This window comes from Maylandia zebra, linkage group LG14, assembly GCF_041146795.1.
Source record: "Maylandia zebra isolate NMK-2024a linkage group LG14, Mzebra_GT3a, whole genome shotgun sequence".
NCBI lineage: Eukaryota > Metazoa > Chordata > Actinopteri > Cichliformes > Cichlidae > Maylandia > Maylandia zebra.
The window spans coordinates 22,675,790-22,695,743 of NC_135180.1; the positions used below are offsets into that span (position 1 = coordinate 22,675,790).

The window sequence follows — 19,954 nt, forward strand, 5'->3', positions numbered from 1 at the left end:
TCTGGAAGGTGTCTTGATTTTTCTGCACTGATCCCAAACAAGCTGCTAATGCAATAAAATGTCTGAATAGAAAAACACAGAGTGGAACACTTTCAGTCGTGGATTGGCCTCCCCAGAGCTCAGACCTCAACATTACTGACCCAGAGAATGGGTGACAGAATGGGCTTGCCTAAGAGAGTTCATGCTGTGTTGAGGAGTAAAGGTGGTCATATCAGATGTTGACTCTGTTGTTCTTGTATACACTGTGTTTCCACTGCCCCCCACCCCTTTCCCGTTTTCCTAGCAAAATATAATGGCACAATATTTTTACAAGTAGTATATGTGAGCCAACAGCACAGGCTTCATTCTGCTCTAAAGACTTTGTTGCTCTGTCAGCGAAAGAGGAACTTGTTAATAGGGTCATCTCAGGGACACACCTCTGGCTACAAACACAGAAGCCCCGCCTACCTGCTGTTCAAATTCTCTTTGCTAGGGGCAAATCAGAAGAGAGTGGGCTTAAAGATTGAACTCGGGAAATTAGCTTAGAGAGGAGCAAAAGTAACATTTTTCCTCCAAATTCACACTTCACATCTCTTGTGATTGTTTCCAGATGGCACACCCCGTATTGTTGCCTCCTTCAGTGAGAGGGTGGTTGTCCCGGGTGAACCGTTTTCCCTGATGTGTGCTGCCAAAGGAGCGCCTCCACCCACCATCACTTGGACCTTGGATGACGAGCCTGTGGCCAGAGATCTGTCGCGTGTCAGAGCCAGTCAGTACACCCTGTCTGACGGCAGCACCGTGAGCCACGTGAACGTCAGCAACCCACAGATTCGTGATGGTGGAGTGTATCGGTGCGCCGCACGAAACTCAGCCGGTAGTGCTGAGTACCAAGCGCGCATAAACGTAAGAGGTGCCTGTCTACTTTTCAATATCAGTCATACGGAGGCTTCTCATAGCCTGACCCCTACCCCACCCTCTCCTGTACCCTTCTATATCTCTCCCTCTTTCTCTGTATGTGTTTTGCTTCCTCGTATATATGTATATTTTCAAAATTTCCTTTTTTCCTTTTTTAAATTTATTTATTTTTGGTTGTTTGTCCATCTTTCTATCTACACATTAATCTTACAAGGGAGTGTATTTTTTCTTCACTAGCCCTTATACTCTGTCTCGTTCTGTCTTCTTTGCTGTGCAGTTTGGGTCCTCCAGCTGCATATGTGCTGGTGTAAACTCATGCATAGATAAGACAAATACACCAAGTCATCCATCAAGTTTATCTAATTATATTCACATCAATATGTACACACATATGCATGCTTGCAGGGAGATAGAATATTCAAATGGAAACTTTCCAGCTTTATACTGTGAGTTGTTAATGGAGAGGACGTGACATTAAGGTAATCTGAGACTTGAACGAAGAAACCTAAGAAGGCACAGAAAGACAGAGATGTAGGTGAGGCAGAGTACTTGAAATGGGAGAAGAATAAGAGAAGGGGAGTGGCAATGTATGTTGAGGGAGTGATGGTAAACTCTGGTGACAGGACAGGTGATGTCACTGTCGTCTGAGATAACAAGAATGAGGAGTGACACCACTGAACAGGGCTGTATCACTGTCTCCATCTCTCTCTCTCTCACACACACACACTCTCTCTGCTTTCATTGTCCATTGGTGAGATGTGTAGTTGTGACATGTGAGTCTGCCCGAAGCAGACATGCCAGAACGATCATTGGAGTGAGAATGAGCCCCGCTGCCAGAGAGTTTCAAGCCCACATGCAACACAAACTGACACAAATACAGCCACGACGCGTACATGGACACAGACATTCAGAAATGAAACAGCAGCACAGCGCTATGCTTATCCACTCACTCAAATGTGATACGCCCAACTTATCTCATTCAGCGAGGGACCCACAGCAAGCATTCTGAGCCACACAGACATAGTTGAGCACACGCGTGTCACACAAACACGGTATCTGTGTTTGTGTGTGATGGTGTTGCTGAATAATACATCTTTGACTCGTCAGAGCTGCGACTTCAAAGGTTGGCACATACTGCGAAAGGGAGGGGAGAGAGACAGAGGGAAGTGAGAGGTAGGGGGACGGGAAGGAGAGACAAAAACAAAGATACAAGACGAACAGTGGCGAGGAGGTCAACAAAGAAGTGACAGATGATTGAGTGATAGCTCACAGTGTCTTCCAATGATGCTAAACAGAAACACATTTTGTGTCGGCCTGACTGCCTGTCTACCTGTCTACCTGTCCTCAGCCTTTCTCTGCCTCTTGGCAAGACTTTATACTGAGGTAGTTGAGCTTTTTACTAGTTGCTTGTTGTGGTCACTATTGGACCACAACATTTTAATAACAAGTTTGTCATAATTTAGAACTGTGGAAAAGATAAAGCGCATTTCAGACACTGACACAAACAAGGGAGGGTTTTTACACCCAAAGATTTGCTTTGAAACCGTCAGAATTGGTTGGTCAGCATGAATGAAAACTCTGTTATTACTGGGCATGTAAAAGTGCTATCTTCTCACAAAATGAAGTACAGAATAAAGTCAAGTGTCATTTTAGCAGGGGGTTTTTTCCCATTGGTTTCACCCACTCACTTTCCCTTTCTCTGTATTTCACGCTCTCTTTTTAGAGATGTCATGCAGTCAATTATATTAGATCCCGGTGTGTTTAAATGTCAGTAGCATTAAATAAAATTATCATCTCTAGCCCAGTCTGACCTGTAAACAACAACATGAACGTTGGTGTTTTCTTCTTCTAGTTTCCGTTTGCTCCTAAAAGAAACAGTGCAAATTATCAAAAGTAGAAAGACATGAGCCACTTTTATCCAATTTATGCCCCGCCTAAACCTGAAAAAAAAATGTAGTTCATGTTTATAAGGTTATTTTAGTAAACGTCTTAGTATATGTAATCTCCATAAACCTAAAAAAATTCCTTAAGATCCCACATCGGTGAGAAATGAGGTTAATATATTTTCCAGAGAAAACATCTGAGGGTGGGTGAGAAACTGTTTCCACCAGAAAAGAAACTTAACACTAAGGCAGGCCATTTTAACCTCTCTTTCTCCCTCTCCTCTGCAAGCTTCTCTCCTCTTCTGTCCACTAGCCTTCCCCTACCACCCTCCCCGTTATTCCTAAAATTCCCGTGACCTGCTTCTGACACCGTCAATTAATACACTTCTTTTTTCCTCCTCTCTTCTTTTTGATCAACCCATCTCTCTTTCTGTTTTTCCATTTCTCTCCCCATTTGCTTGCTCTCTCCATCAGGTCCTCCAAGGATTCGGCCAATGAAGAATATCACCGCCGTAGCAGGAAGAAACACTTTCATAAACTGCCGTGTGATTGGGTACCCTTATTACTCAATAAACTGGTACAAGGAGGGACTTCTACTGCCTGACAACCATCGCCAGGTAGAGTTAGTGCTCTCCATTTCTGCTCCAAAATAAATGAATAACATGAATAAAAATATATCTTGGTATTGGTTTTTCATACAGCACTATAAAGCATTTAATCTATACACATATTTCTCACTGTGTGTATAGATTATCCGTAAGAGGCTTGTGTTCTTGTCGTTTAACAGCTGTTATTTAGAAATATTGTATATTTACTGTAAAAAAAAAACATAATGAATCTCATAACTTAGAATAACATAGCTGGACAAAATTACAAAAATGTATATGTATATATATTAAAATTGTTAATTTATTTTTAGACAGTGTGGCTCTGCATAGAGCAGGTGATCTTCATACATCCATTTTATAATGAAAGCTTAAGCAAGTGTTTAACCATAAAAAGGGATTTTGCTGTCTGAAACACTGACTTAATGATCAGTGGCATCGCTGTTACTTTTTATTGTATGATACAGGCCTGTTACATTACACTGTTTTGGTCCTATTTGATTTAGTAGTGTACAGAAAAAAAACCTGTATGGAATCTTGAAAATCCTTAAAAATTGGAAATAAATTAATTTGCAAAGCAAGTATGTCTCATATGTATGAGCATCCTCTTATTTAACTTCAATACTGCTGATGTCTGTCCAGGTGGTGTATGAGAACGGGACTCTAAAGCTCAGCGATGTTCAGAAAGGGATGGACGAGGGGGCCTATGTCTGTAGCGTGCTCATCCAACCGCAGCTCTTTATCACACAGACTGTTTATGTTACTGTCAAAGGTAAGTCACAGAGGTCACAGCTTTGAAACAGTAGCTGCTGGTCGGTATCTGTTTTTGGGTAGCTGCATACAGTAGAGGCATTATGACATGAGAATGCACATAATCTTCTCTCAGTGATGTAAATTCTGTAAAGGGAAAAGAGATGAATATGCTACAAGCAAAATTATATAGAACCAGAATTTATAGTAATCTGACTTTGTTTTACTGTGTCAAAAAAAAAAGAAATTATGAATGCTAATGAGAGTGATTGTAAGAGACATGTTGGGGAGCAAAACTGGTTAAGAGCAAGATGGTGTGAGTGAAGCAGAGGGAGAAGACAGAACAATGCTGTATGCATTGCCTCTAATAACCCCTGATTAAGGGGCGGAGTGGCCTAGTGTGAGCTCTCAACCACTCAGCAATTACATAGAGCAGGAGAGCTATTATATACGATTTGTGTGTGTGCATATCATACTCATGCATATATATATATAAAATGTGTGTGTGTCTGTGTGTGTGTGAGAGAGATGACTATGAGTGTGTATTCTGCATGTCACCTTGTATGTTTGTCTCTGCTCTCAGCTGCAACAGAACAATGTGTTTGTTTTAGGATGTTGTCGAGTATAAGCGTGCAGTGTGTGTGTGTGTGTGTGTGTGTGTGTGTGTGTGTGTGTGTGTGTCTGTTTGACATTGGCATGATGTGTGAAATTTGTGTGGCTCAGTGGTCTGTGCATACTTGCACATGTGAGTATACAGGCACATTTGCGTGCATGCATACGTTTGCCGGGTTTAGGTATGTGCTTGTATGAATGTGTGCTTGTCATGTCTTTGATTTAATTAGATGAATTTTAACGAGGCCCAGATTAAATCCCCCAGATGTCTCAGCTGTAGTCCCCCCCCACCTCCACCAACAACAACCTCTACTTCATCCCCCACTCCAAACCACCACCATCACCTCTGCCGGTATCCATGGTAACACTCTTCTTCCCCCTGTGGATGGGGCTCTAATTAGAGCAGCTATTATGGGCTGGTTTTAGCAGGGCAGGGTAGGGTGGAGTGGAGGGGTTGGTAGGGGGCACAGGCGGCTGCAGAGTGGGTAGTGGGCTAGTAGGCCGGGCTGCAGAAGCTTTTGGGAGTGAAGGCTTAGATGAAAGACTCAAGAAATCATGTTTTTGATCTCTCGCAGTCTCACAGTCAGTTGGACCACTAGTTTACCAATCAGACTGTCAGCTGAAAATGATAGATTCTGAACCATGCCCAGTCTAACACAGTCTTTTTTATCTCTTTACTGTTTTTCTCATTTCACCTCTTCTCCCTTTGCACCACTCACTCTCCCACTCCATGTCCTCGAGATGCCCCTGAATCTTCAAAACTGTCTGTCTGCCCATATCCTCTCTATGCCTTCACATCTGACTCGGTCTCTCTTCTCTATACTTCATTTATTCATATCTGCCTAAAATCTGTGTCTTCACCTTTTACTCACCCTGCTCATTTAAACAGCCCTCTAACTGTTTTCATTCATTTTTTTCTTTATTTCCATTCTCTCTTTGCCTTAGACTGACTTCTCTCTATATACCCTTTATTTCACCCCGCTGCCTGTCCTTGCCTTTTTATGTACCTTTGCCTTTTCCATTTTCCACTCTCTTTCATCCAATCGTTCTATCTCTTTTACTTATCTTCTTTTATTTCATTTCACTATTTCTCCCATTTGTCTCTGCATATCTATTCACCCTCCCACTATTCCTTGGACCTTGTATTTCTCTTATTGGTTTTGGTTATTTTTTGGACTCTTTCATCCAATGTCTCTGTCTTTTCTACCTGTCTCAGTTCCTCCACTGATCCAGCCATTTGACTTTCCTCCGACTTCCATCGGTAAATTGATGTACATTGCCTGCGTGGTGTCGTCTGGGGACATGCCCATACGCATCACATGGCGCAAGGACGGCCAGGAGATCGTGCCCTCTTCGGGCATTACTATTGACACGAAGGAGTTCATGAGCTCCCTCCAGATATCGAAGGTGTCGCTCAAGCACAATGGCAACTACACCTGCATTGCCAGCAATGATGCTGCCACTGTCAGCACAGAGAGGCAGCTCACGGTTACAGGTAAGAAAAGAAAGAGCACAAAAGAGAGAATATGAAAGAGATATTTAGAAAGGGATGAAGGACAAATGGAGGAAAAAGGAGCACTTTGGAGATTTGGTATTCCACTTGAATAAAGATGGAGGACCTGGATGATAGAAATAAAAATGGTCAAAAATCAAACAGCAGAAGTGATTTTGCACTGGATCCTTAACTTCTAATTTTGATATTCCAATACCTTTTTGGTTTAATGCCAAATTTTTCAAAACACAACACAACACAAAAAAGATAAGATTTTTAAAGTATTACAGGACATCTCCACATCCCTCAAATAACATTTGATTTTTCTCTCTTTAATTATCAGCACATTAACACTCGAAGAAAGGGTTATTTTTTGCGAAGTCTATGTCACCTCAGACAAAGCCTTTTTTTGAACAACTTGAAATATTAAGGTAAAAAGTGTAACCTGCACGATGAGAGGATGCAGGGATACTTTTAAACGGTGACTGAATAGTTTGATGAGTTTAAAATGTATATGAATTACATTCCATGGCCTTTGCAGTCTCATTTCAGTTGATTAACTTGTTAAACAGTGCTCTCCATCATCATCAACTATCAAAATTTCAACTGAGGATAACTCTTAGTATATGTTGTTTTTTTTTAATTCATACTCATCTCCATTTCCTCACTAAACATTAGAGGTTATTGAAATAATAACAGAAATATGAATCTCGTGTTTAATATTCTCCAGTGCCTCCTCGGTTTGTGGTGCAGCCCAATAACCAGGATGGGATCTATGGGAAGTCAGCTATCCTGAACTGTTCTGTTGATGGATACCCTCCTCCTAAGGTCATGTGGAAGCATGCCAAAGGTGCATTAGGTACATGAGTTTTATACGATCCTAAATTCTTTATTTATGTACTGTGATGTGCCTCCGTCAGCTGTTCTCTGCACATTGTCATATCTATTCTGTGCAAAGTAAAATGCATATGCCGGCAGTTAACTACATCATAATCTCATGTTCCTTTGCTCACTCTCTCTCTGTCCAGCGGGTATTGGGAACCCACAGCAGTACCACCCTGTGCCTCTGACGGGCCGTATTCAGATCATGAATAATGGCTCTTTACTTATCAGACATGTCCTGGAAGAGGATCGGGGCTTCTACCTCTGTCAGGCCTCCAACGGCGTGGGCTCAGACATCAGCAAAAGCATGGTCCTCACAGTTAAGAGTGAGTATACAAACTTGCACTGGTTAATGTAGCAGGGTATGACTTCTTCGCTACGCAGACGACTGCAGTGAGGCCATCTGGGATGCTCCAGCACTCCCTCTTTATCGGTCCTCATCCACATGCACTCACTAACCGTGTCAAACCAATGAGCCAGCTCGCAACACTCTCTCTTTGGGCTCAACCGTACGCGCACATACATGCACCATCGTAGACTCGAAGAGCAAAGGTGACTGTGGACATAAGTGAAAAAACATGAGGTATAGAATGAAAAAAAAGTGTGTGTGTGTATCTGCGGTAGACATTGACAAAGCAAGCAACTCAGCGATTGATCTTTTGACTCTCGGGATCTGTCTACAGACGATCAAAATGACTTTGAGCTTAACCATTATCTGTAATCAATCTCTTCAACCTGCCCTCGACGTCAGTAACTCCCTATGTAATGCAATGTGAAACTCCACATGGAGAATGTGTATGCAAACACACACAGACACATTGACTGTCAGTATCTAGTAGAGCGTTATATGATGCCAATATATTTTTTACTATGCAGTACACTGACCTTGACCAAAAATCTGTAATCACGACAGAGATGTCAAGGCTTAATATTCTGGCACCCTTTGACACTTGTACACGCAGACACATATAACAAGCTGCACATAAATCTATCTACTAGTTTCATCATGTTTTTCTATCACAGGGTTGCCCCTCTCCCTCTCTCTCCCTTTCACTTTCTCTCTCCCCTTCTGGTGTTAGTGTTATTGATTGAACCGTTCCTCTCCTCTGCCTCCCTCAATTCTGTCTGTTTCACTCAGCGGAGAGGGAGGAAAAGAGGAAAAGAGGGAGGGTGAGATGAATAAGTGATGAAAACAAAACAGCAGAAGCCTCCTCAGATCGATATTTTGTGTGTGTAAATGAGTGCGTGTGCCCGTGTGTCTGTTGGGGAGAGAAGATTGAGTGTGTAAAGGGATTTTGTGTATAGAGTGTACACGAAAGGTAGAGTGTATCGTTTTTGCCTCTTCATTCACCTAGACCCCAGTGTTAACTATTGGGGAATGAGGAAGGAGGTTTATTGACTTTACCTCATTGACCACAGCTCTTCATTACTTTACTGCAATGGAACTTGGCTACTCTGAACTCCACCTTTTTCAACTGCCAGTTATCCCACCTTTCTCCTCTCTGCTATTTCCCTTCTTTCTGCTTTTCCACTTAAACCCTGCTTATTATCCACTTACTCTTTCTTTTCCTTCCTCCCTCTCCCCTCTTTTATCTGCTTCTGTCATCTGACATCCCTCTCATCAATCTGTTTACTGTTACCATTTCTGCCTGCTTCACCCCATTTATTCTTGCCTTCTCTTCATCTCACACTCCATTTCCCGTCTCCTTCCAGTCCCAGCAATGATCACCAGTCACCCCAACACCACCATGGCTAAGAAGGGTCACTTGAAGGAGTTGAACTGCACAGCCAGGGGAGAATGGCCCATCATCATCCGCTGGGAAAGGGGTGACACCGTCATCGACCCCGATCGCAACCCCCGATACTCCATTACCACCAGTCCCAATGAAAAGACTGATGAGGTGCTGTCAACACTCAAGGTAAAAAAAAAAAAAGACTTATATATAGTAGAAGATCTAGATCATTTCTGATGAAATGAGACATTAATGTCTCACCGACTCTTATTCAGTTGACAGATGCATGAGCTTTAAATCTTTTCTTTTGATTTACTTTTTCACACCCAGACTACTACCCTGAATTTTTCAACATATTACCCGACAGCATTGTACGTGTGAACACTAATGACAGACTTCATTTAGACATTAAACGGTCTTTGTCCTCCTAGCTCCCTGCCATAAAATTAGCAGTTAACCGATCAGAAGGTGCAACTTCAGACACAGTCCAAAACAGAAAATCACACGGTGATTTGCCAGAGATTCCAGAGTTCACGTGTGAAAACAGCTGTAACTTTCACCACGCAAAGCAAACTATTTGGTACAGTGTCAACTTTTGTACCTTCCTTGTCTGTGCTTCATAGCGTTAAGATTAGAAAGAAGATAGCAAAACCAGTTTGTGTGTTTGGGGTTGTTAGAAATTCAAATTGTGCTGGCCACAAATTTAGCAAACAGTTAGAGAGATTAATTTATTATTAAATTAATGCATCAGAATACAAGATTAGATATACTTTATTATCCCAGATTCAAAACAGAAATTCTAATTCTCAATATCTCTATGTCTTAATTTTCCTCTAACATACCGTGGCAGTCATAGCAGCCACGGGTTGTCTCCTAATTCATTTAAAACGGAAATTCTGCACTGGCCAGGCTCAAATGAAAGCACGGAGCTTCTTTAGCCTGCTGATGCCATGTTTTTCAGATATTAACAAAAGGTAATGGAGGGAGACGTATAAATGAGGAGCAACTTTGTGTTCACTGAATTCAGAGAGTGTCACAACCTCAGCGATGATCAAGTGTTTTGTATGTTTTGTCGGTGTATGTGTACCTCACACACCAACCAAATGTTTTTTAGGCAAAAACTAATTCTTGGCACTCAAACTGCAGTGGGTGCCGAGTGTACAGGTGTCTGTTACACCTTTCAGTGAGGTGAACAGAGTCGCCTAAATACCAAACAAAACATGGTCAAGCAAAAACTTTCACCGAGGCGCTTCTTCATCACAAAGCTTTGCACAATTTGTCTATGCAGACATAGAGTTGTTTCTCTCGTTGACATTTTTTTCTTTGTGCCTTTCTCACTTGAGCTCAAGCCAGCAGAGCGTGAGGATTCAGTCTTCTTCTCTTGTCATGCCATCAACTCTTACGGAGAGGGACGAGGCCTTATCCAGCTCACTGTGCAAGGTAAGCGTCCATGTGCAAAAGCATGTACTGTACCATCCTCACTTTAATACCATAAAAGCTACAAAACTACGCTCTTCTTTCTTCACCTTTGAACTTGTCTTTCATGTGGTCCTTTTTTCCCTCCTTTTTCTTGCCTCCTTTTGTTCACTTTGTCTAATTTTAAACCTCAGAGCCTCCAGACCCTCCAGAGCTAGAGGTGCGAGAAGTGAAAGATCGTAGCATGAATCTCAGGTGGACACAGAGATTTGATGGGAACAGCGTAATTACATCATACGATATCGAATACAAGAACAAAACAGGTGAGTAAAAGTCAAGTCGGTGATTTATTTTATTAAAGTATTGCAAAAGACCCTAAAAGTAGCAGTATATTCTACACTGAAAATTGCTAGGTTGTTTGTGCTTGTTTTATTTGAGCCTCTTTATTTGAAGCTATTTTAAACTGAATGCCAATAGCATTCCCAACTTCCCATGTCCATCCAAAGTGTTGAAGTAGTAAAATGTGTTATTTTTTCCTGTTTTGTCAGATTCCTGGGAACTAAAGCATGCCACCCGAAATATCTCTCCAACCAACAACCAGGCCAACATAGTGGATCTTCATCCTGCATCTGTCTACAGTATCCGCATGTACTCCTACAATGCTATAGGCAAAAGCGAGGCTAGTAAGGAACTCACTATCAGCACAGAGGAAGCACGTAAGTCTTTTGACAGCACTGCTTTCTACTCGCGTGAATGTAGGCAAATATTTTATTTTTTGCTTGTTGTATGAGCAATTAGCGTTTGAATCTGTTATGACTCTGACATCTGTCCTTGACTAATCATTTTGAATGCTAGTCTCAATAAAACTGAAAGAAACCTCTTTTGATCTAAATATTCAAGAAAAAGTACGAAACGTGGAAATGTTAATGTTGCATAATGTTTTTCTGACATTAGTGCAATGCCTCCACTCAGTCCCATTGTCTCTCTTGTTATAGAGCCTGATGGTCCTCCAATGGATGTCATCCTGCAGCCTGTGACATCTCAGAGTATCAGGGTCACATGGAAGGTAATGCATTTCAAGGATCTGTCTCCTGACCAGCTTTGCCTTATATTATTTTATCATTATTTCTTCAGATTAACTTATTTTTCATCTTAATGTATGTGTGGAGGTGTCAATGTCATTACACAATCTAGCAATATGAATATTGATTCTAATGTGAGAACATTTTTTCAAATGGAAACCTTTAGGCTCCAAGGAAGGAGCTGCAGAACGGTGTCATCCGCGGTTACCAAATCGGTTACAGAGAAAATGGCCCAGGTAGTAATGGGCAGTACAGCATCGTGGAGATGAAGGCCACTGGAGACAGTGAGGTCTACACACTGGACAACCTGAAGAAGTTTGCCCAGTATGGGGTGGTTGTCCAAGCTTTCAACAGAGCAGGCACAGGACCTTCCAGCTCAGAGATCAATGCTACAACACTAGAAGACGGTGAGCAATACACAACTGTGTCAACATACGTGTAAAGGGATTGTAGGACAGTCTGTAGGACTGTATAATAAGGTAAATGTTGGCTACCTTTATGACCTGTAGCAATATTGGAACAAATAAAACAAATAAGTGCAAATGTGCAGTGGAAAAGGACAAAGTCAGTCATATGAAATATCAGCCTCTGCACTATTTCTCATGCCATTGTACTTTTTGCTTTTGCAGTCTGGTCTCTTTCAAATCATGCCATGCTGTATAACCTCAAATTACTACATTCGCTCTGTTGCCTCAGCAAGAATGAATATTGGCTGTTGAAATTCCAATCCCTTATAAATACCATCTACACAGATAACCTCTGTGATTCATGTAAAGTGAGTGTAGACAGAGTGTATATACTGCAATACGTCCCGATCATTATTGGGTAGAAGAGTTAATGCTGAATGGATGAATGACTAAAACACAAAAAGCACTTAGAGAGCAAAACCCTCTTCTTAGGCTGGAAAGTGTTGCACAAGATTCATAGTTTACCAAACAAACACATTAGAGATTTGTTGATACTTTTGGGGGGGAAACAACTGATGACAAAAATTGACCAACAAAAAGACAAAAATGTGCAACACGAGCTTAAAAGCAGTTTGGGAAAGATGGAAGAGGCTGGTGTAGTAAACTGATGGCGCAATCACAATAGAGCAATGAATCCTTGTCCTTGTTTATTGTCCTGTGATTGAATTTGATCCATTTAGCTTTTCAACCTGACATTCAAGGGCTAAACTTTATATTGCAAGGGCAGACACCTTCTTAAAAAAATTCTTTTATCATTTATTTATGTTTTTTTTTTTTATATTAAGCATTGGTTTCTATGCCGACTGTATTGACTTTTGGCTGCTGATAAAACAAATGAAAGTCACGACAAGTTGACAGTTGTTATACTCATAATTAGCATTATGGCAGTCACTATTTAGGTAGGCAAATCATATCCTGCTATATCATCTTTTTGACCATAATTAAAAAAAGTTAAACACCACATCAAATTAAATTAAGATATGCAATTAAGATCAAACTGTTTACTGACAACATACAAGGTGAAGTATTATAATTTTCTTATAGACATCTATACGGACTTCTTTTCGCTTTTATCCATTCGAAAGAATTAAGGTTGATGCATTGCCTCCAGTTTTTGGACTAGGCGGCTGCATCTGTCGCACTTCTTGTGTTCTCATTTGTCTTTTCTCACTCTTTGTTTCTTTAGCATTGGGCAGTTCATCTTCATGCTAAATGCAGACAGCCATCTTTGTTACATACTATCTCTCTCAATCTCCGTTTATCTACATTTGCATGTTTGTACCACGTACAAACAAACACACATACACCAATCACATACACATTCGTCCTTCCAGTGAACAGTTGGCTTAGCCTCATTGGTCTAGAAGAGACAGAGCCCTCCAGTTCTTTCCTGTGGCTGTCACCGTGGCGACAGTGATATTGATGGCCATTATGATAATAGTGATAACAACAAGCATACTAAAAATAATTATAATTAGCTTGTCTCTCTGTTTGTCTCTCTCTCTTTCCCTGTGCTAGCTTCCTGCTGTAATTATCCACAGCTGAGCGCATTGTCTCCCTGATCCCTCTTTTCATCTTTTTCTGCCCTTCCCTTGCTCCCCTTGCTTTTAACTCTCTTCCTCCCTTCTTCCTCTGCCCATCACCCGCGTGTCCTCCTCCCTATAGCCCGAGTTCATCATTGTTATTTTCCCCAAATTAATGCAGTCATTTATGTAAGGTTTATTTTGTTCATTTGTTTTGTTTTTTTATTTTAAAATATCTGTATAAGCAAGCCCTATTAGAGACACCCATTTGAACCCACTAACCTTCTTGATCACATTTTTAGTCTTATTTTGCTTCTGGTAAAGGTGGGAATGGGGTTGTGTTTGGTTGCATTCTCATTATTTGGATATGGAAGCTAAAGTTTTTATTCATGCAAAACCATGTTTTAGTTTTCTGATCCTCCTTTCTCCTTTCCCTCCAGTCCTCCATCCTCCTCCCTCCTCCTTTCTCTTCACCAGCTGCAGAGAAATTCCCTGGTGGACTTGGCCCAATCCTTCTCTTTCATTACACTGTCTTTCAGTCAGCACTCTTCCTCTCTTCCTGCGCTTCCTTCTCTCACAAGTTGACTTCTGTTCATCTTCAACAGTGGTCTTTATTCAAAGCCTGAATGACTCGTGGTCAGTGGTAGCCAATAGAAAGGACACCTGGACTGGCAGAGACAGAGGGAGGCTTGTACAGAGAAAGAGAAATGGTCCTATACATCAGGCTTGACACATGGCATGGCCTTTCATCTATCACCTGTTTACTCACTTTAAGTTTGATATGGAAATGTATTTTAGAGTTTCAGGAAGGTCTGTTAATAGATTTATTAATAAACTAACTACCAAAGTCATATCTTTATTTAAAAATAATCTGCACAATGTTTAACTTCAGGCTGCAGATACCCCTGAAAACTCAATATCCATATAACCTCAATGAACTTTACAAATCTAATGGCGACACTGGTTTTTCAAAATAGTTGAACTGAAAAATATATGAAATATATTTTTCAAAACATAAAAAAAAATTCCCCGCTCGCCCCTGCGGGCAGTCAATCCTTCATCTTGGGTCCTCTACCAGAGGCCTGGGAGCTTGAGGGTCCTGTGCAGTATCTTAGCTGTTCCTAGGACTGCACTCTTCTGGACAGAGAGCTCCGATGTTGTTCCTGGGATCTGCTGGAGCCACTCGCCTAGCTTGGGAGTCACCGCACCTAGTGCTCCGATTACCACTGGGACCACTGTTACCTTCAGCCTCCACAACTTCTCGAGCTCTTCTCTGAGCCCTTGATATTTCTTGAGCTTCTTGTGTTCCTTCTTTCTGATGTTTCTGTCATTCTTGACCGCTACATCAATTACTACGGCCATCTTCTTCTGTTTCTCTACCAACACTATGTCCGGTTGGTTAGCCACCACCATTTTGTCCGTCTGTATCTGGAAGTCCCACAGGATCTTAGCTCGGTCATTCTCCACCACCCTTGGGGGCATCTCCCATTTTGACCTCGGGACTTCCAGGTTATACTTGGCACAGATGTTCCTGTACACTATGCCGGCCACTTGGTTATGGCGCTCCATGTATGCCCTGCCTGCTAGCATCTTGCACCCTGCTGTTATGAAACATATATATGTATGTATGTATGTATGTATGTATGTATATATATATATATATATATATATATATATATATATATATATATATATATATATATATATATATATATATATATATATATATATATATATATATACATATATATATATATACACACACACACAAGTTCAAAAATCTACATCTCCATTAGCTTTCTTAAGTTCATTGAGCACTGTGGCATTTGGACAGAAAGCATGGAATGAAAATAAGTTAAGCAATATGATTTTTTCAGGGAAAAAAGTGTTTATTCATGCTGTTACAGTGGCCTTTATTTAAGTCAAACTCAACTTGGTTTATGGTTACTCCATAAAATAAAATGTGAAATTTGTGTTGTGAAGGACATGAATTATTTTTCAGTTTCTGAACTGGGACATGACAACAAAAGTTTTAGAACCGCTCCCCTAATGTAATCCAGTTCCACAGCATGGAAAGAAATCTATCTTCTAATGATAAACCACATATTTAAGAGTAAATAATTCCTGGATTTTCCGCATTTTATCTTTGTAGTGCAATCAGTCAAATTAGTTGTTTTTCCAACATTCAATGATCAGACCTTCATTACTGAAAAGGTGCACTACATATTTAAATACCTGACGATTCACAGCTTGGATAACTCATCTGACCTTTTGTCCTCTGTCTTTGTCTTTAGTACCCAGTCAGCCTCCTCAGAATGTGCGAGCCATTTCTGTAACATCTGACGAAGCAGTTATCACATGGGCTGAGCCTCCAAGACTGACACTTCACGGTGTATTGAAGGGATATCGTGTTGTTTTTTGGGCTGTTTTCCCAGACGGAGGTGTGTTGAGTTTGTCTTGTTATATCCAGGTTAAATTGCGATCACTAAATGTCTCAGGTTTGCATTCTAATCTTCTCTCTGTCCTATTGTCTAACAGAGTGGGGTGAAATGCAGAACATCACAACCACCAAAGAGCAAGTGGAGCTGAGAGGCCTTGAAAAGTTTACTAACTACAGCATCCAAGTGCTGGCCTACACCCAGGCTGGGGATGGCGTCCGGAGCAACGTCCTTTATATCCAAACCCGTGAGGACTGTGAGTCTGTATTTTACTAGCTCTGACCAAACAGATAAACTAAGTGAAGAACTGACCTCCAGTCAGGAGGAGTCATTTACTTTCCTCACATCTTTGGGGCAGGTTTAAGGTTTTTTGTTTCTTTTTCTTGGTTTAGGCAGCAATGTGGGAGGCAGAGAGCCAGCGGGGGTAGAGGGGGTCTTTGTAAGGCTGAGGTTGCTGATTAAAACCTCTTTGTGCTCTGATGTGCCATTACCAGTGCTAATGAGAATTAAGAAGCCAAAAAGTGTGTGTGTGGTTAAGGACCCTAAGGGTGTCAGTCTGTGCATGCGGGTATCTGGAGGTGTGTGTGTGTGGAGATGGGTTGGGGGTTAAGTCTGTCTGTTTGCAGGTGTATATGGCTTTGTGTTGGCGTGCATGCACGAGTGCATGTGTGTGTACATGCGCTATTGTTTGTGTGCAAGTCTACCCTGGCACCCAGCACAAGGAGAGGGATTAATTCTTTGTGGCTTAGAGAGAATTAATTTTGTGCTTACACTGGCGGTGCTGTGGATTACATCCGTATCCGCCTCTCCTCCACCTCCCTGGGGCCAGGCAGAGGAGAAGGCAGGCGTCTGGAGATGAAGAAAATGAGGGAGAGAGGGAGTGCAGGAAAGAGAGGGGAGCAGATGATTCTAAGATGTGTCGTTTCAGAAAAGGCCTTTATTCTCCTTTCACCACCATATCTCCATTTTATGAGCTGGCCCCACTGCAATTGCTATTCAAATATGTCTATTGTGTTAGTCTTTGTGTGTGCGTGTGTGAGAGTGTGCGTGTTTATCAGGGGCAAACTGAGTGTGTCTTTTTTCCCTGATGCGGGTTGACACTGTGTCCAGGGGCAACCTCTTCACAAACGCTCAGCGTTTTCTGTATTTTCCCTTTGCCCTCGGTTCTGGCCGCAGCACATGGAAAAGTGTTTGCTGTGCAATTGTGCAAACAGCCAGTTCTCAGTCTGTCGTTCTCTGCCTCTGTCTCTTACATGAATAAACATAGAAGACAGCAAGCATAAGAATATTGAAGACCGGGATTAATTTTTCAGCCTTATATCTAGGGGACCACAGTATTTGGCTCTTTGAATGTGTGGTTACATGTCTTCATTTGTGGGTTTTATGTTAAAAATACTATTTTGGTATAAATTCCAATGTTGTCAAGTTCTCTCAGGATTTTCTGACCTTTGACTCTAAATGAACTCATATCTCTTAATAATATTTAAGTATTGCACAAATACCTCTCATATTAATAAATCCTAATGTCATATTCTGCTGGTGCTCGGCCAAATACAAATTTCCATCAAAAACAGCCTAATTTCTGGACATCACTGAGTAAGGGAGTTGTTGGTCATATCATACATTGTTGTTATAGATCATGCATTTTTAAATTTTTTGCTCAGTATGAGCCTTAAATGGTGACAGTAAAGAGAGAATAATCATTTTCTCTTTATGGAACTTAAGGCATATTGTCTGTTCTAAATGTATGTAAAGCTACAGGTGTCACTAGTGTCCAAATGAAGACTTTCTCATAAGATGTTGTTTATAATGAAGTGAGGTCTTAAATTAATTAATTCACCAGTAGTTTCATACTTAGTGGGGCTGATGAGGAGAAATCTTTATTTGGGAAGAGGTTGAGGACTACAGTCATGCAGCATAAGGCCTTTTTAGGGCTTTATAAATGATAATAAAGAACCAATAGATTTTTAGAATGTATAATAATACACTACTATATGCAGGCCAGTATGCATATAGAGCAGCTGGTATACCGCTAGTCATGTTCTTAACATCATTATCTGTGCTCTATTAAATGGCAGAAAATACTGAAATATTCCTTTTGTATTTTCCCATAAGCCAGGCTATTGATCACTGGAGTTCTCTCTCTAATATTGTAGGGTTTTACCTAATAATATTAACAAGCGCTTCGAGATAGCTGTTATTATGATGTGTAAAAGAAAGTTGAATTGAATTTCTGACTGCTTGTTTTGTCAACCTAATAGTCTAAAACCCAAAGATGTTCAATTTACTGCAAATAATAAAGATGAAAGGGAAAACTACTTCCCGTTTACTGTAACCACATTGAAATATAAGTGGTTCACATTTTACTCAGCCCTCCATTTCTTTCTTTTTAGACCCTGGACCCCCAGCTGGCATCAAAGCTGTGCCCTCCTCTGCCAGCAGTGTCGTAGTGTCGTGGTTGCCCCCTCACAAGCCAAATGGAATCATCCGCAAGTACACCATTTACTGCTCCAGCCCCGGGTCAGGCCAACCGGTAAGTTACAAGAGGGGCGCAGAGAGTTTCACGATAAACAAATGAATTAAAGTGGAAAAGTGAAGGGGACAAGACCCTATTTTCTATGCAGAAAATAGCTTCTGTTAAACATTTTATATGTTGCTGAGATAAAACTCATTTGACTTAATTACAGCATTTGCGTGTGTGTGTGTGTGTGTGTGTGTGTGTGTGTGTGTGTGTGTGTGTGTGTGTGTGTGTGTGTGTGTGTTGGGGTGTGTTTTTGTGTGTGGTCTAGTGCTGCAGTCTCAGCGAGATACGTGTGTGAAATGAGCTCTCCTCATTCTGCAGTGTGTGTGCGTGCAAACTCACCCTCCAGCCTCATTTACATATCTGCGTCTCATCACGTTGCCAGGACAACCTCATCTGTTCATCAACGAGGGCAGAAAACAAGCCAAGAGCAAATACACACTCTAGCTTAGACGCACACACACACACACACACACACACACATACGCACACAGAAACGCACTCATAAATGTATTACATGAGCGATATAGAGGTACATACATATATGCAACTCATGTTTCTATAACAGTGTGAATTTAAAGCAAGAAATATAACCTGCTTGCAATCTTGAACACACACACGCATGCATACACATGTACTATATAAATGTTCCCTTTGAGAAATTTACATCTTTTCCTTAATGTCCTTCATTCATAAATCACTCACACGTTATCTCTATCTATCTATCTATCTATCTATCTATCTATCTATCTATCTATCTATCTATCTATCTATCTATCTATCTATCTATCTATCTATCTATCTCTTTCTGAAGCCCCCATGCAGAGTTCGGCATGATTACTATGTAAATGAGTGCGACTGGAGAGAAGGAAGGAGGGATGGGGGGGTCAGACACACCGCGCGGGGAGTACTTTTGTTCCTCTTTTCATTATCTCGCTCTATCGTTCCCCGGATCACCGCTATTTCCATGCCGGAGGAATATTTTAATATCCGTTACAGCAACACACACTCTGTCACTCTTCCCTCCCTCCCTTCCTCCTAGCATCTACCCACCCACCCATACATCCATCCCACCCTCTATCTATCCATCTCTCCATCCATGCTTCAGCTTGCAGTGGAGAGTATAGAGACAAATGTGCAGAAGAAGATATTGATGCGTATGTGAGAGTAGGGCGGGGGGCTAAAACAATGTAAAATAGAAGGGAGGGGGGGGGGGGTATATTGGTGGATAGATGCAGGAAAAAGCAAGGAGTGGGCCCACAGATGACAGACAAATGTAAAGATAAAGAAATGAAGAACAGTGATGGCATCGGGGGTGCACAGAAGGATGGTGCAGTGGGGTGAAGAATAGTCGGAGAGAAAAATAGAGAGAGCGTCACAGGCAAGAGGAATGGATGATGAACAGGGAACATAGTGAAGTAATAAAAAGCTCAGTGGATTCCTTCATGGCAACCTGCTCATAAATGTGAAAAACAACATGAATACTGGAATCTGTTTGCACAGAATAAACCGTTCTGCAGACAACAACCCAGCAGGCTAGGACAGAGCTCAGTAACGCTGCAGTGTCTTCGCAGGTTTTACTGGTCTGGCACATTCGCTGACTGTTCATGCTATCTGACACTTGTATCGCAGTCTTCATTTCATCCGTGTATGTGT

At 41.3% G+C, this 19,954-nt stretch overlaps 1 protein-coding gene across 2 annotated transcripts in view; it reads left to right on the forward strand.

Annotated features, from left to right (window-relative positions):
* Nucleotides 1-19,954, forward strand: part of dscaml1 (Down syndrome cell adhesion molecule like 1) — a 97,846-nt gene that overhangs the window by 63,222 nt on the left and 14,670 nt on the right. Inside the window, exons 7-21 of one of the 2 annotated variants that reach the window (XM_004543683.3) lie at nucleotides 590-889; nucleotides 3,252-3,394; nucleotides 4,025-4,154; nucleotides 5,961-6,239; nucleotides 6,967-7,095; nucleotides 7,265-7,444; nucleotides 8,832-9,037; nucleotides 10,195-10,291; nucleotides 10,462-10,590; nucleotides 10,816-10,983; nucleotides 11,263-11,333; nucleotides 11,516-11,756; nucleotides 15,634-15,780; nucleotides 15,878-16,033; nucleotides 18,171-18,310. In XM_004543683.3, coding sequence (XP_004543740.1) covers nucleotides 590-889; nucleotides 3,252-3,394; nucleotides 4,025-4,154; nucleotides 5,961-6,239; nucleotides 6,967-7,095; nucleotides 7,265-7,444; nucleotides 8,832-9,037; nucleotides 10,195-10,291; nucleotides 10,462-10,590; nucleotides 10,816-10,983; nucleotides 11,263-11,333; nucleotides 11,516-11,756; nucleotides 15,634-15,780; nucleotides 15,878-16,033; nucleotides 18,171-18,310 — 2,516 coding nt within the window. Of the gene's footprint in view, nucleotides 1-589; nucleotides 890-3,251; nucleotides 3,395-4,024; nucleotides 4,155-5,960; nucleotides 6,240-6,966; nucleotides 7,096-7,264; nucleotides 7,445-8,831; nucleotides 9,038-10,194; nucleotides 10,292-10,461; nucleotides 10,591-10,815; nucleotides 10,984-11,262; nucleotides 11,334-11,515; nucleotides 11,757-15,633; nucleotides 15,781-15,877; nucleotides 16,034-18,170; nucleotides 18,311-19,954 lie in introns of those variants that run through there. The other variant, XR_013092959.1, reaches the window with a different exon arrangement.